Here is a 17,253-nt window from a genome sequence, read left to right as displayed (position 1 = left end):
GATCTTCCACTTTGTTTCAGCCAAACTTTGTTCTTAACCAGTTTGTATTTGGAGGTTTTGTTAGGAAGGAGGCTACATTGTGTAAAGAAGTGTAGCAAAGACTAGACTTGTTATTTGAGTTCATTAATTTATTCAGTTAATGTTTATGTTCCATGCACTACTCTGTATGCCAGAGTCTACAACAGTTTTTTAAAAAAATACTATAGAGAATGAGCTTCTTAATTGTTTTGTTTTGTTTTCCTGTTAGACACTATGTAACCTCCTTGAAGATCTTATTTATGTTCTTTCTTGTATCACCGTTATTAGCCTGAGTCCTGGCACCTGGTAGGCTCTCAACAGATATTTTTTGAATAAATGGGTGACTGTATGGAACAATGAATGACTGAATGAGTGAAACAGTGTTTTTATGATTTCTTTTTGCTCCAACATTGTGTGATTTCTCTCAGTTACATCTTAGCTTAAAAAAAATTATTTTGCTTTGGTTATAAAGCTCAGAGTGTACTACATAATATCAAATAAAACAAATGAAAGAATTTTTAAGTAAAAAACATAAAATTAGAACTATTTATAAAAACAACATGAAGGGGCACCTGGGTGGCTCAGTCAGTTAAGCATCTTCCTTCGGCTCAGGTCATGATCTCAGGGTCCTTGGATCAAGCCCTAGGTGGGGCTCTCTGCTCAGCAGGGAGTCTGCTTCTCCCTGTCCCTCTGTGCATTCTCTCTCACTCTTGCTCTTTCTCAAGTAAATAAATAAAATCTTAGAAAAAAACCCCACAACTTGGAAACAATAAATAAATAGACTTCACATATAGTTATGAAAGCACATTCTTATGGACCTACTTTCCTAATTGTGAGAGATTCAGGTTATCTCAGTTCAGATTAAATGAATATAACCCAAATGATAAGAGGAATACTTACTAAAATTTAAATAATGGATTTTTAAATAAATTTAATAAATTTAGATAAAAAATGGAGTTTTTTTTCTTGCTTACTGCATTGGATTAATTTTATTTTTAACCACTTTTAGATAGCTCCTTAAAATCGTTTAAAATCCATTGAAAAGTAATTACTTAATCAAGGTTATTTTTAATATCATGCACAATTAGAGGCTGATTTGGATTATGTGACCTTTGAGTTACTAAATAGGATAAAATCTGTAGGATAATAATTCCATAGAATTTATTTTTAGCACAGGATTTAAGAATGTGAATTTTCAAGACAGACTACATGGGTTTTTAATCCTGGTTCTACTATAGCCTAATAATGTGATCTTGGGCAAATTATTTGAACCTCTCAATTATACTTTTCTCACCTGCAAAATATATCACCGTTATCTAATTTAAATGGTTATTGTGAGGATTAAGTAAGATAATCCTATAGAGTGTGCATTCCAGTTACTACAAATAACACCAAAACTTAGTGGCATAAAACAACCATTAAATATGCTCATGGTATCTGTGGGTCAGGAATTTGAACAGGGCTTAGCAGGGACTGATTGTTTCTGTTCTTGTCTGGGACCTCAGTGAGGATGAGCGGTGGGGAGGCTGGAACAGCTGAGCCTCCTCAGGTATTTCTCTCTCTCTCTCTCTCTCCATGTGATCGCTCTAGAATGGCAGCCTCAAGGAAATGGACTTCTTATGGATTCACAGTTCCCAAAGCACATGTTCTGAGACAATGTCAGAAGGAAACCATGCTGTCCTTTTAAATCAAGCATTTTATTGTTCTCTTAATACATAAAACAGTCGATGTTATCTCACATGTGATGAAATTAGTTACGTGAGTTGATAATAAAGATCAACAATTCCCAAACATTGTTTCCAGCATGAAACATAATTCATACTCAGGTCATATTCCTTTCCTAGTGATATGGATAATTTCTAATTTCTTGTGTAGCTTTACTCCTCTCCTTTCTTTTTCATTAACGAAATTGAGATTGATAGTAGCATAGATGCAATTTTGAATTAATTCTACTTTGAAATTTACTTTGGGTAAAAAAATTATATAATTTGTAAACTACATTACTTTATCAGTACTAGCATTGCTTGTGACAGTTTACAACCGTGTTATAACATAGTGGCAGAGTACTACTGATGCGGATCATGAAATAATACCCAATTACAGGTTGAGGGAAAGATTTTTTGCTAATATTCTACTACTTACCATTTCCCAAGCATATTATATATATTCATATTGGCAGCAGTAGTTTGATATATTCTCCTTTCTTTGCCAAGATTGTACATGTTGTTTCCCATTAAGAAAGTGAAAACCTCCAGTAAGTAAAAATTTACTGTATCTCTCAAGGTACAGTTTAAATATCACCTATAAGCATTTCCTAAATACTAATCTCTCCTTTTTCTGAATAATCAACAATTTTTTTCATGAAATGCCACAATTTTGATTCAAAGAAACAAATTTTTCTACATTATAATATCTTAGGAATAGAGGTAATTCTTACCATTAAATGCTTATCATTGTTTAATGGTAGCATTTTTTTTTAGTGATACATGAGATAATTGGTATATATTACAATTGATAGCAACTTAGATGAAGTGAAATAGAATACAGTGGATGTATATTATATTAAGGTATGTTACACTATGTTATACTGTGTTATATATTTTACCTACCTATCTTTCTAGAATGTGAGTTTCTTGAGATCCTATTTGTACCCACAGAACCTAGAACAGTTTTACACTGTGTAATAATTAAAATGAATTCTAATGGATGTAATATATACCATCGTTGTATGATCAATATATTCTTCTTTAATAACATGTGATTGATTAAAATTGATTAAAATCACATGTAATTAAAGAAGAATATATTAATAACACCAGAGGAGCAAGATTAAAAAAAAAACAAGCTAATTATGAATAATGTTTATCTTTCTATTTAAAGTGCTAATATATTTTGAGTAGTCTTGGTTTTGCCTTGGAGGTTGAAACTTGGTCTAAAGAATCTATCTGGCCTTTAGATCTACTGACTTTTATATTTTGGTCCATATCTTTAAAATTTGCTGCTTTGGAAGCTGGCAGTGTATTAGGAACAAATTACCATAAACCTAGTGGCTTAAAACAATACGTATTTACTATCTCACAATTTCTGTTATTCAGGAGTCTCAGCATGGCTTAGCTGTGCACTCTGCTTAGAGTCTCAAAGCTACAATAAGTGTGTTGGCTGGGCTGTGTTCTTATCTGGAGGCTCAACTGTGGAAGAATCTGATTCCAAGTTCAGTGAAATTGTCCGCAGAATTCATTTCCTTGTGACTGGATACTACCCAAAGTTCCTAGATGGTACCCACAGTTCCAAAAGACAGCCTGCTGTTCCTTGGTACATGGGCTTCTCATCATGGCTGCTTACTTCATCAAGCTAGCAAAGATAATCTCTAGAGCAAATTGACTAGCTACACAGTCTTGCTAATGATATCATGGGAGTGACAGTCCATCACCTTGTCATTTCACCATCTTAATTAGGAGCAAAAGTATGAACACCACAAGGTGGGGATAATGGGGCACTACCTTAGAATCAGTTTTCCACATATACCCTAACAGTTGTTTCTGAAGCAACTCCATGGAACATAGTTGGAAAATCATTGCCTTAGAGAATATTCACTCTATATAGCTTTTTTTTTTTTTAAACTTTGAGTCTCCTTTAATACTGAACATTTTCTTTATGGAGGAAATACTTACATCTTATTATCAGTTTTAATGGTTACCTTATGAAGAAAAATGACCTTCCAGGAAGGTTTCAGCATTATGTCTCAAAATATGGTTCCCGAAACACTTGTTCCATTAGAAAGGTTAGTGTTCCAGTTAGGTTTGTGGAAACTATATGTTATATAATTCATGTAAAGAAACATATTGTCATTACTATGTGAAAAATCCTTCACTCCAGAAATCTATTTAATTACATTTAATCTAGAGTTTTCCAAACTTATTTGACTAGAGGACCTTTATGTTACTCGACCTATTAACATTTTGCAATCAGTGTTCCATGTTGGGAAATGCCAACATTTATAACTTGACAAGTTCAAGAGGAGGGCAAAATATCAGGAAGAGAAATGAGAGGAAAAATAAAAGATTATAAATGAATTTTCCCTATCTATTTTAGAATGGAAGTTTGATTATTTCATTTTAATAGTGATGATCAAATGGGGATGACTCTACAATTTGCAGAGAACTTTCATTACCATTATCATATTTAAACCTCTTAACAATCTGTGAGATATCACAGTTAATCTCTTTTTATATGGATGAGGAAATGAGGCCTAATGTACTACTTGACTTGCCCAAGTCTTAAAATTAATAAGGAATGAAACAGATACTTTAACATAGGTTTTGTGGCTCTAGCTACAAAACTCTTTCTGTCACCATATGCTGTGGACTTAAATTTGGTTTAACTTAAAAATAAGGATATTGAAGAATACTTTTATATAATATGTGATTTAATTATAAAACCTCTGTTAAAATAATGAAAACAATGACATAAACAGTTAATAAACTCTTGCATTCACTTAATGACTTAGAAAAAAATGTAATATAGAATATTCAAACTTTTTTCTCTGTGTATTCAACACACACACACACACACACACACACACACACACACACACTGTTGGATTAGTTTGTGTTTTACAGTAGAGGTAAGTGAAGGAGAAAATCTTAGCCTAAGATGTGAGTCTTTGTTTACTATTTTTAATCAGGTTTAATATTTAAGAATGTTTAACTTGCAGTAATAGAATCATTGAATGTTAGAGTTACATAAAATTTAGTGTGCTTTTTGTGTAACTTCCTAACCGAAGCACCAGTTTTCTCTAAGTCATGCTGACAAGTGGTACTCTAGCCTTTGAATTGTAAGAAGTTGCAAAGATAGTACACAGAGATCCCGTGTGCCCTTCACCTGGTTTCCTTCAATGATTACATCTTGTATAATTATAGTACAATATCAAAACCAGGAAACTGGCATCAATTTATATAGTTTATATGGTTTTATGATATCACATATATGGTTTTATAAACCCCTGCTATTATGAAGATACAGAACTACTATACCACCACAAAGATCTTGGTTATGCTGCCCCTTTATAGTAACATCCCCCCCAATCCCTAACCTCTGCTAACCACTAATTTATTTTTCATCTCTATAATTTTATCATTTAGAGAATATTGTATGAATGAAATCATATGGTATGTAATATTTTGTGACTTTTTTTCCCATTCTGCATATTGCCCTTGAGGTCCATCTGTGTTGTATGTATAAACAGTTTTTGCTTTTTTTATTACTGAGTAGTATTCAATGGTATGGATATACCACAGTTTGTTTGGTCATTTGCCTATTGAAAGATATTTTGGTTGTTTCCACCTTTTAGCTATTATAAATAAAGATATTCTTTTTGGTGAAATTTCTCTTCACATAGAGAATAAAGCCTTTTACCATTAAGTATGATCGTAGCTATAGGTTCTTGGTTGATTATTTATTTGAGCAAGTTCTCCTGTGTTCCTTGTTTTTTGAGAGTTTTTTTTAATCATGAATTTTTTTTCTGCATCAATGAATAGGATTGTGTGATTTTTCTCTTTTAATTTGTGAATATGGTAGGTTGCACTGATTTTCAATATTCAACCAGTCTGACATTCCAGCAATAAACATCATTTGGTCAGAGTATATTATACTTTTTATATATTGCTGAATTCTATTTGCTAATATTTTGTTAAGTATTTCTGTGTTTGTGAGGGATATTGGTCTGCATTTTTTTGTTGTTTGCCATTTTATTTTTTGTATTCTGTTCCCTCTGATTTTTATTTCTCTGCTTTCTTTTTCTTGCCTTCCAGTGGGTTATTTGAACATTTTTTTAAGAGTTGCATTTTGATTCATCTCTAGTGTTTTTTGAGTGTATTTCTTTGCAAAGATTTTTTTTTTAGTGGTTGCTCTAGATAATATATTACATATGCACTATCACATCCTACTGGTGTTTACATTTTACTAGAGTGAAGTGTAGAAACCTTGCATACCTTACGTTCCTTTGCCTTTCCCTGTTTCTAAGGTAATTTTCTTAAATATTACTTCTATATATGTCAAAAAGCACATCAGACAATGTATACTTTTTGCTTCAAACACCAAACATAATTTAGAAAGCTCATGAGGAAAAGGAAAGTCTGTTGTATTTACCCATATTTTTGCTTACTATGTTCTTTATTCCTTCTCAGTATTTCTAGGTTCCCTCTTTTTTTGTTTATTTTTGTTTCCAGAACTTTTCTTCAGTCATTCTTTTAGGGTAGGTCTATTGGTGACAAATTCTCTTAGTTTTCTTTTGTCTGAGAATGTCTTTATTTCTCATTCATTTCTGAGACATAATTTACCATGTTTAGAATTCAGGGTTGACATTCTTTTATTTCAGCAATTAAAAATATTGGTCCATTTTCTTCTGGCCTCCAAAGTTTCTGATCAGAAGTCTACTGTCATTCAAATTATTTTCCCTCTTTAGGTAAGGTGTTTTTCTCTTGCTGCTTTCAAGACAGTTTGTCTTTAGTTTTTAGTCTGATTACAGTGTGTCTTGCACAGATTTCTTTGAGTGTTCCCTGTTTGGGAGTTTATGTAGTTTTTTGAATCATTAGGCTCAGCTTACACGTTTTACAAATTTGGGAACTTTTCAGTCAGTGTTTCTTTAAATACTTTTTCAGCCTTAGCTTCTTTTTCCTCTCCCTCTGGGACTACAGTGACATGAATTTTAGATCTTTTGTTGCAATTCTTCAAGCCCCTGAGGCCTCGCTTATTTTATTTATTTTTATTTTATTTTATTTTATTATTTTAATTAGTCTACTTTATGTTTTTTAGATTAAGTGATTTCTGTTGTTCTATTTTCAAGTTCATTGAGTTGTTCCTCTGTTTTCTGCATTCTACAGTTGAGCTCATCCATTTGCTTTTTAAATTTCAGTTATTTTTCAGTTTTAAAATTTCTATTAGGTTCTTTCTGTGTCTTCTTTTCTTGTTTTGGAACTGGAAAGCCTGGCAATACATTTTTGAAATGTTACTAAAGGAAGAATATTTTATTATCTTAGTTCTGCCCTTTGAAGCTATTCAAAATAAGAATATGAATACTAACAGTCCTAGTGGTTGAGGACTATTTTGTGTATGATTTACATTGGTTACTGTATTTAATTCTTAAGTATTCTTTTACTCATTCAACAAATGTTTACTGGCTACGTACCATATATAACACTTTTTTTTTTTTTTGGTCAGTCAAATATTTTTGCTTTGGCTTCAAATGGTTAAACAGCTTGTCCTTTATTTACTCAGGAAAGAACTTCATTTCTTCCTTTTTTGGTAGGTTGTAGGCATTGGGAGAAAGAGAGATTGTGAGCTAAGTTCTCACACCTTCACATAAACCAGCCAAGAATTTTCCTTTAGGGTTTCCACACTTTATTTAATTCAGTTTGGAGATTTATCAGTGCTTTTGTGTGGAGCAATATTGTATTTTCAAAGGGTTTTCTTAGATACAAATACTCTTAATTTTTTGGGTAGCCATAAAATTTTAATTGTCAATTTGTGCCATGAGAAAGATTGGGAAGCACTTGTCTATTTTGTAGATTAAAGAATATTTTTCCCCTACAAAGTAAATTCTGTGTATTTAGCCCAATATCATCATCCTTCACAAATAAACTTCTTAAGAGAATTATCTCCAGTGGTTTTCAAACATTATTGAGATCAGAATCACCTGGTGGGTTGTTAAAAAACAGATTACTAGGTTTTATCTACAGAATTTCTGGTTACTTAAGTCTCAGCTGGTGCCTAAAAATCTAGCATTTTTAACAAGTCCCGGGGTGATGTTGATTATGCTATTTAGGGGATTTCACTTTGTGAACCATTTGTCTACACACAATTTTTCTACTTCCTTGTCTCCCTTTGATTCTTCAGTTACTTCAACAGATTTTAATTTTCGTAATTCTTTCCAAAGTTTTCTCTAGCATCCTTCTGATCTTCATGGTGCCACATCAAATGCACACTTTTCAGTTCCTTATCTTACCTACTGTATAGAAATCATTCACCGTAGTTACTTTCTCCTCCTGCTGAGGAAACTCTCTTCTGTTTGGTTTGGGGAACTCCCTCTCCCTCGCTCCTTCTTTTCTTTCTGGCATGCTCTTTCTCAGCCTCTCTTTTTCTCAAACCAAACTCTAAATGTTAGGATTCAGTCGGGCTCCTCTTCATATCTTATTTTACCTTCTGTTCCTAAATGATCCACTGAGTCCTATCTGTGTGCTGACAATTCCAATTTATGTCTGCAGCTCCGACTTTTCTTTGTTACAGCTTAACAAATCGATTTTTTATATGCCCACTTGAATAACTTATAGATATTTTGAATAATACATCCAAAATCAATCACCATATTGAATAAATTCTAAGATGCATATTTCTATCATTTTAATATATGTGAATTCTATAGTCAATGGCATCTTAGAGTCTATGAAATAGAGTATTTCCTTCCTACCCCTTTCTGATAAAAAGTCTCTTCCTCCAGCTTTCTCCATCTCATAAGTAGTCTTTCCTTCCATTCGGCTGTTAATGCCAGAAACCTGGGACTTATCCTTGACTCTTGAGTCTTTCTTAATTTTTTTATTATTTTTTTTTTTAGTAATCTGTATAACCAGTATGGGGCTCAAACTTGTGACACTGAAATCAAGAGTCACGTGCTCTACTGACTGAGCCAGTCAAGGTGCCCCTGTTCAGTCTTTCTTAATTCTCTTATTTCTACTGCCAAAACATCTCTCAGTTCCCTTTTTTCTTACCTTATCTGTTGCTGTCACCTTTGTTCAAGCTATAATTACCTATCCCATGGATTATTGCCAATGCCTATTAACCTTGGTGTCTTCCAACCCAATCTGTAGTTAGTACTTAGATTCATCTTTTTAAAATGTAAATCAGTTCGTGTAAACATCTTGCTTAAAATCCTTCAGTGAATGAAATCCATAATCTTTAATACAGCATAAAAAGTCCTTTCTAAGCTGGTTTGTGCTGCCTCACCTCACTTAGCATTCTTTTTTTTTTTTTTAAAGATTTTATTTATTTGACAGAGACACAGCAAGAGAGGGAACACAAGCAGGGGGAGTGGGAGAGGGAGAAGCAGGCTTCCTGTGGAGCAGGGAGCCCGATGCAGGGCTCTATCCCAGGACCCTGGGATCATGACCTGAGGCCAAAGGCAGACTTAACAACTGAGGCACCTGGGTGCCCCCTCACTTAGCATTCTTTTGGGTTCAGACACACTGGTGTTCCATCAGTTCTTCTACAGTATCCTGTTGTTGCTTCTTCCTGGAATGTGCTTTCCTCCACTTTCCGTCTACCTATCTCCTTACTTGTCTTTTAGGCCACATATTTCATTTCTCATTTTAAAGATCACTTCTTTAGAGGTCATTGCTGACCCCAAAATCTACATTAGACCTTATTATACTCTTTCATGGTGTTTTGAGAGTTCTGCCCTTTGTGCTTATTGTACTCTCTCATAGTGTACTTTCCTGTATGACATTCATGATTTATTTATTGTGTTTATCTTCACTCTGTTCTGTGTCTCATTGTTTTACTCCTTATGCTAGAGCTTAGCACAATACATAGCAAATGGAAGGTATTTAGTGAATATTTTTAAGTAAAAGAAAATATGACTAGAGCTTAAAAAGATGCATATATATACCTATAGACTAAAAAGAATTTTTTTTAAAATGTAAAGCAAATAAGAAGCACATAAATTTGGGAAATGGATATTTATTCTTAGTTGCCAATTATATACATTGTCTGACAAAATTATTTTAAAAGAAAATTTACTTTTTATGAGAATGCAATTTCTGCAAAAAAGTTGAAAAATTATTTCAAAGTAATTTTAAGTAATTCATGATATTTAAGTAAAGTTTATTTTATTTTTACTAATAGAAATTGAGTGACTCTGTTTTTTTTCATTTTCATACAAAATTAATCTTTTGTGTAACCAATTCTTTTTTAAACCATCCCGATTTTTTGGGAGGTTTCAGCATTATAAAGAATATCATATTACATTCCAGGAACAACATTTAATTACTTGGTTTTTTGTTAAAGTGGTTATTGGCAAACCGCTGTTTAATTCTTAAAATGTTCCTTAATCTTTGGAGAACAAGCTCATGTCTGTAGGCCAGCATGGAAAAAAATAGCATGAATAACAGACACAGTGGATAGTCTTCTTCTTTTTTGGAATATATAATTTTTTCATTTCTATTCCTGTTTATTATTAGCCTTTTCTCTTCTTGCAGAACTTTTGATCTGTAGGGTCCATCTAGAGTACATAAACTTTGTATTCTGCATTCTATAAATTTTACTCATTTGGAATCTTAGCTTTCTCTTGGTATGTATAGCGAGTGCTGCAGACAGAGTTCTTGAAACCAGACAGGATCACATAGTTTAAAATGTTTATAATGTCTTTGTCTGTCCTATCTTTCGCTGTCTCCTTTACTGCACTCTTTGTCTGTCTGACTCTCACAGGAGACATGGATTACAACTGGTTGGACCATACGTCTTGGCATAGCAGTGAGGCATCCCCAATGTCTTTGGTGAGACATGTGGAGCCTTACTATTTAATTTTCATTTTTCATTTCACTTTTCCTTTTTTATTTACACCTTTGCATGTTTTCTTTTTTGTATCTTTTTTTTATTTTTATTTATTTTTATTTTTATCCCACACCTGTAGGGGACAGTCAAAAGGGAAAAAGAAAAACTAGTGAGCAGGCAGTTTTGTCGGACTCTAACACCAGGTCTGAGAGACAAAAGAAAATGATGTACTTTGGTGGCCACTCTTTGGAAGAGGACTTGGAATGGTCTGAGCCTCAGATTAAGGACTCTGGGGTAGATACCTGTAGTAGCACAACCCTTAACGAGGAGCATAGCCATAGTGATAAGGTACTGAGATTGTGGAGCCTGCCTTTTAACCTGCTCATTTGGTCTTCGTTTGCTCTCTGTCACTCATTCAAACAGAACATAATAAAAGGACAGGGCATTTCAAGGGTCAATGTAGCATTTCTTAAGGTGCAGAAAAGAAAAACAAAACCCAAACAAACAAACCAAAATACTTCTTGCTTGCTTTGCTGTTTTTGTTGTTTGACGGCATACCAAAAAATAAGTAAATGAAATAAAAAATTAGGAACAAAGGAATGCTTTGTCTATGGTCGCATGAGAGAACTTTGTGATGTTTTTATAAACCACAAATCTAAAGAATTTTTGGATTGGCTTATTTGATTGCTTGCATATATTTTCCTTGGGATGAAAATTAAATTATTAATAGTTTCAATCCCAGGCAAAAGGGAGATAATTGGGTCTGTTTGCACAGAAAAAGTTGTTTTTCTTTTTTCCCTTTCACTGTCATTTTGCTCTTTTGTTTTATTGTCATAGCATTTTAATGTAGTTTTACTTAGTACTAGAACCATTGCCATCTGCTTTGGTATTTATTATTTTTGCTTTTAGAATAGTGAGACTTTTGAAATCTTTTTACCATATAGATGTGATTGACTAGAACTTGTCTTTTGCCTGCCAAATTTTGCATGAAGATGTGCATGTTACTTTTAGATGACCGAAACTATGATTACACAAATCGTTTGTTTTGTTATTTGACATGTAATTCATAATGGATGGTGTCATGATTTATAAAGGGCTTGGCTCTACCCTGAGAAAGAGATAAACTCCTAACATTTTCAAGCTTATTTAACAGTGGATACCATTGAATTATCTAATAAATTTAATTTACTAAATAGATCAAAGACCTGAAAGAATCAATGAACCTGCAAAAAGTGAGAAATATAAACTAGCCTCACCTTTGAATTAGGTCTCTTTCTGTCATGTAGATTCAGCTGAAAAGTTACTGGGGCTTGTGTATTTTTATAATTTTAATCCAAAAACCTATTTCAAGGAAGCCCTTATCATAGGCTCAAATTTGATGTATTAATATAATTTTACCTTTTAACTTTTACTGTAATTAAGCCTTTCAAAGTCTCCAATGGTGTTTGAATATTAAAATATCATTTTTAAATGAATTTAACCTCATAGAATTTCAGTCTATCTTTTCTGTCGTGTGAATTTTTAATTAATCTTCAGCATTTAGATAGTTTGCATATATTTTCAAGATTTCTCAGATTTCATAGAACATAAAACTGCAATAATGTGTCAGGGCACTGCAAGAATTTGCAGTAATTGGATTTTGAAAAATCTTGAGATTTGGAGCGTATCAGCATAATGTAGTAAGCCCTTTTGATCAGTGTTTTGAATGCAAACTGGTTTGTGTAATCATAACTCTTTGGAAATCTGGAGTTTAGAGAGACTGTACAACAAAGGGTCATTTATCATAAAAGAACATTAATTTTTTTTGTTTGTTGATGCAATATGTCAGCACCCTGTGACGTGGCAGCCATCTAAAGATGGAGATCGTTTAATTGGTCGCATTTTGTTAAATAAGCGTCTAAAAGATGGAAGTGTGCCTCGAGATTCAGGAGCAATGCTTGGCTTGAAGGTATGTGTTGAAATATGAGATTTTGGCTCTCTACTCCTTTACTGATTTATGAGAAAAGCAAAAATTTAATAACTCTTTCCAACTTATGCCAATTTAGTGTTTCTTTCCCATTTTCAAGAATTCCCAAGTATTTGCACTCATGACCCCAAACCTTTTCATTTTCCAAGTATTATTTATTCCACAATAATACATGTATATATGATTTTGGAAAATATAACTTGAGTGATATTCTTGAATCCTGAATACAGTGCTGTCATTTAAGTCTGTATCTGTGTTTATTCTGTTAAAACAATGGTTTTAATCAATGACTATGCAAACTTGGGAAATGTAGTATATTTATGACATGGTGTTTAAAGGAAAACTACAGGCCTCAAATAGCATCACTTATAGGTTAAGGCCCTATGTCAGTAAAACAAAACTTAATCCCTAGCTTAATGCAGTTTCATCCCCCCAGCAATGTAACCTCTATCCAGTCAACATGGAATTTCCTGGTCAATACTAGGAAATTTATTGATAGACCCCTTTTTGGAGGGCAGTCTTGCCTTAACAGTGCATTCCTTGCTAATAAATTCCTTTCTCCTATTTTTTTTTTTTAATGCCCTCTCTCAGCCTTTGAAAACCTTTCTTTTGTTGAGCTCAGAAGAACTCTCCTCTGCTTGCTAGATGGGATGCTGTCCAATTAATGAATCACTTAATAAAGCCAATTAGATCCTCAAATTTACGTGGTTGAATTTTGTTTTTTAGCAAACAGAATATAATTTTTGTTTAAGGGTAGGAAAATGTGGGTGTGTGTGTATTTGTGTGTGTGAGAAAGAGTATACTGTTTAAAGTCTGGAAACTCAAAAATACTTATGCTAGGAGATTTAATGTAAATATTAATTCATATTTGACTGTAAAATACCAGACAGTTATGTGGTAAGTAGATCAAATAGAACTTTGTGGTTTTGGGTTTTTTGGTTGTTGTTGGTGGTGGTGGTTTTTTGTTGTTGTTATTGTTCATCTGTATGGTGAATTAAAAACTGAAATGAAAAAAGAGTAAGTGGTTTTTAGAGTTAAGCAATTGCCACAGAAGTTGCCCTATAGAATATAGTGAGATATTAGAACACTTGGGGTATAAGTGGAATTGGCCAACAAACATTTATTGGGTGCCTGCCATGTAGCTGGCACTCACCTGAGCATTTTACTTCTATCATATTATTTAACACAGCAGATGAGAAATAGGCTTAGAGAGGTGTCATAACTTGCCCACGGTCACAAAGATGATGATGAAGGTGAGATTTAAATCCAGATCTGTCCAATAGAGTGTTAGAGCAGTGAAAAGTAGAGGTTAGGGAGTCTTGGCTTGAATCCCTACTACAGCCATTATAAGCAACATGACATTGGGCAACTAAACTTCTGTTAGCCTCAGATTCCTCATCTGTAAAATGGAGATAATAATGCCTATTGAATTATTATAATAAACTTAAAGCAATATACAAGCATTTAGCACAGTAGCTAGCACACTGTAAGATTTTGATAATAATAATAATAGTATAAAGTATCATTAATTATTATTACTGAAGTTTATCAAGCCAAGAAAGTTTTAAAATATTAACGTATTTTTAATTTTCAGAATCAAACATAGCACTAATTAGTATGAACTAAACTAATGGGGTGTTTCACTGTTCACCCATAGTATGAACTGAACTGGGGGTGTTTCACTGCAACTTGGGAATAAATACATAGAAAAAGCCAGTGATTTTTAAAATTCAGATATCGTTCACTCAATCTAGAAGGAAAAAACTAATTAATGAAGTCAATTACTATTATTTGCTTAACATGCTATAAAGTTGATATATTGGTTGAATGGTAGTTGATCACAAGCATTAATTTTGTAAGAGGCCAGTCTTACAGGTATACATATGACTCTGCAGCATTATTGCTAACATTTGTTTTTCCTCTTTCTAGAAGATATATATTAATAGAAACATAAAAATAAAAAAATTGGGATGCAAATGGCCTAAAGTTTACATGAGTTCTAATGAGATTAAGTACATTTTGTAATTTTCTTAGGAAAAATCCATCATTATCATTTACATTATCAATGAGCCTAAAAGATTACTAAAGAATGAAATTTTGGTGGGTTATCATAACTATAATCAAAGTAACAAATATTTATGTGATTATGATATTTGAAATCTGTAACTAGAAACATTAATATAATTCTATAATACTGTAATAGCATGTTTTTGGAAATGATAAAAATAATTCTCTAAGAGAAAGTACAAATTATTAAATTCTTTCTAAGGTATGTAATTTTTTTATTATTATGTTATGCTAATCACCACACATCACATCATTCGTTTTTGATGTAGTGTTCCATGATTCATTGTTTGCGTGTAACACCCAGTGCTCCATGCAGTACGTGCCCTCTTTAATACCCATCACCAGGTTAACCCATCCCCCCACCCCCCTCCCCTCTAGAACCCTCAGTTTGTTTCTCAGAGTCCACAGTCTCTCATGGTTCATCTCCCCCTCCAATTTCCCCAATAATTTTTTTACAAATAATAGATTAAATTGTGAAAATTTTAGAATATCTCAAAAGAGTCCACTTATGGAACATGTACTCAGAACACTATATTATTAAAAATTATTTTTAGAATATTATAGTTTTAAAAGCTACAAATTGTCTGATTTTTTACTTGAATCTTCAACTATGTTCCTTTGAACAATATGCCTGTTTTAACACTTTTCTCTTTTAAACAGGTTGTAGGAGGAAAGATGACTGAATCAGGTCGGCTTTGTGCATTTATTACCAAAGTAAAAAAAGGAAGTTTAGCTGATACTGTAGGACATCTTAGACCAGGTAGGTTTCTATCTTTGATTATTTGTATTTAAACTGTTAAACTCAAGTAGTTATAAAAAAGTTGTCCTCACTTAGAAATGATTTGACCAAAAACAAGGGACTCATTTTTAACTTAAACAAAAAATCTTTATTCTTAATGGAAAGTGTAACTATTATTTCTTGGGTCACATTAGAAAGATTTTTATATTTACTGATTTTTTTGCTGATGGATATTCTTATTGTGTATCTAGTATTAATCTATCTTGCTTCCCATAAGGCTTTACTTTTCTTTCAAAAAAATTCCAACCGTTTAGGAAACAAACATTATGGATAAATACATATTTCCTACAATGTGTGACGCCTTATCTCTTTGGTAATGGATACTATTGGAGAGATCCTCGAGTCCCTTGGAGAGAATATGATAAGATGCTAAGCTTTAAACATTTTATAAGAAACTGTAGGGGCTCCTGGGTGGTTCAGTTGGTTAAGTGTCTGTCTTCAGCTTAGGTCATGGTCCCAGGGTCCTGGGATGGAGCCCCGCACAGCATCAAGCTCCCTGCTCATTCAGCAGGGAGTCTGCTTCTCCCTCTCCCTCTCCCTCAGTCCCCACCCCCCTCCACTGCCCCCCTTGTGCTCTCTCTCATGTGTGCTCTCTCTCAAATAAATAAATAAAATCTAAAAAAAAAGAAATTTTAGACAAGGTGCTCAGTTGCATATATATTGACAAACCTAGAATATAGTCATAAAATTTTCAAAGGGTTAACAGATTTTAGTAATTTCTAGAATTAGATTCCTATTAAGAAACCACAGAGATAACTTTTACATAATTTTATTCCTCAGACCTTTGTCCTTTTGGGTAAAAGTACTAATCATCCTTACCATCAAATTTTATGCCAATGGAGCTGTTCAGTATGTCTTATTCCATAATGGTGACTTTATTCTATTGAGTTCATTGCAGTTTAAGAGTGCTTTGGTTTCAAGTGCATTTTATGGGATTAGTTTTTCTTTCTAAAATTATCGTTACTGGAATACACTGCAGGTGATGAAGTATTAGAATGGAATGGAAGGTTATTGCAAGGAGCCACATTTGAGGAAGTATATAACATCATTCTGGAATCCAAACCTGAACCACAAGTGGAGCTTGTTGTTTCAAGACCTATTGGGTGAGTTGGTTTGTGTACTTTATGCACATACCTTATAAAGTTGACTACTATTACACAATTTGTAGTGTGCAATCTAAAAATATCTGATTGCTCTATAAAAATTGTTTTGAGGACAGTGCTTCTTTTCTCTTTCTTTGCTAAAACAGCTCACCAAAAATCATGATATTTCTTTATTTGATCATGCTAGAATACACAGTTATTATAAAAGAAGAAGAAATATTTAGGTGTTTATTATTTTTATTGTCTTAGTAGCTTAGTGGGTGGCTAAAGGCATAGTAGGAAAAGGGGACTATAATAACAATTACTTTTAAAAGAAAGTTCATGAACTATGGTCCTCTACATTGTGAAAATGAGGGTCAATGAATTTTACATATTTTTTCTTTCAAAATGGAGATTTCAACATAGGAAAGAGAGGTCCCAAGGACACAGTATTCCTAAATAGAGGAACAGTTTAAGGAACAACATGATGTGTTTAAGGAAACAGAACCAAAGTACTCCTCGGCTTTTGTAATTTTTTACCTATAGATTAAATTAGCAATTTCTAAAAGATGGTGATAAATATAATCCTTTGTGCCGTATCCTGATAATTTCTCATTAAATATCACAGCAGTGCTTCCCTTATAGAAGCTTATATTTTAAGCTGAGGTAAGAGATATACCTATAACTAAGTAAAAGCAATAGAAAAAATATATACAATGACAGCAAATTATTAAGTGCAAGTTTGGGGTAAAAGTATTTGAGGGTGGAAGCTATAGAAA

The 17,253-nt window shown here is 33.0% G+C and overlaps 1 protein-coding gene across 42 annotated transcripts in view; it reads left to right on the top strand.

Annotated features, from left to right (window-relative positions):
- The window catches only part of RIMS2 (regulating synaptic membrane exocytosis 2), a 585,834-nt gene that overhangs the window by 285,707 nt on the left and 282,874 nt on the right, over positions 1-17,253 (top strand). For 27 of the 42 annotated variants that reach the window (XM_028110019.2, XM_028109985.2, XM_028109866.2 and 24 more), the window contains 4 exons: positions 10,495-10,562; positions 12,389-12,508; positions 15,254-15,353; positions 16,372-16,495. In XM_028110019.2, the coding sequence (XP_027965820.1) occupies positions 10,495-10,562; positions 12,389-12,508; positions 15,254-15,353; positions 16,372-16,495 (412 nt within the window). Of the gene's footprint in view, positions 1-5,251; positions 5,296-10,486; positions 10,563-10,699; positions 10,909-12,388; positions 12,509-15,253; positions 15,354-16,371; positions 16,496-17,253 lie in introns of those variants that run through there. The other 15 variants (XM_028109995.2, XM_028109857.2, XM_028109910.2 and 12 more) reach the window with 2 other exon arrangements.

This window comes from Eumetopias jubatus, unplaced genomic scaffold (assembly GCF_037043125.1).
Source record: "Eumetopias jubatus isolate StellerSeaLion01/CBP00866 unplaced genomic scaffold, mEumJub1_p1.0 scaffold_4, whole genome shotgun sequence".
NCBI lineage: Eukaryota > Metazoa > Chordata > Mammalia > Carnivora > Otariidae > Eumetopias > Eumetopias jubatus.
The sequence above is the reverse complement of the archived record's forward strand: the minus strand, read 5'-3'. Positions and strand labels throughout refer to the sequence as shown.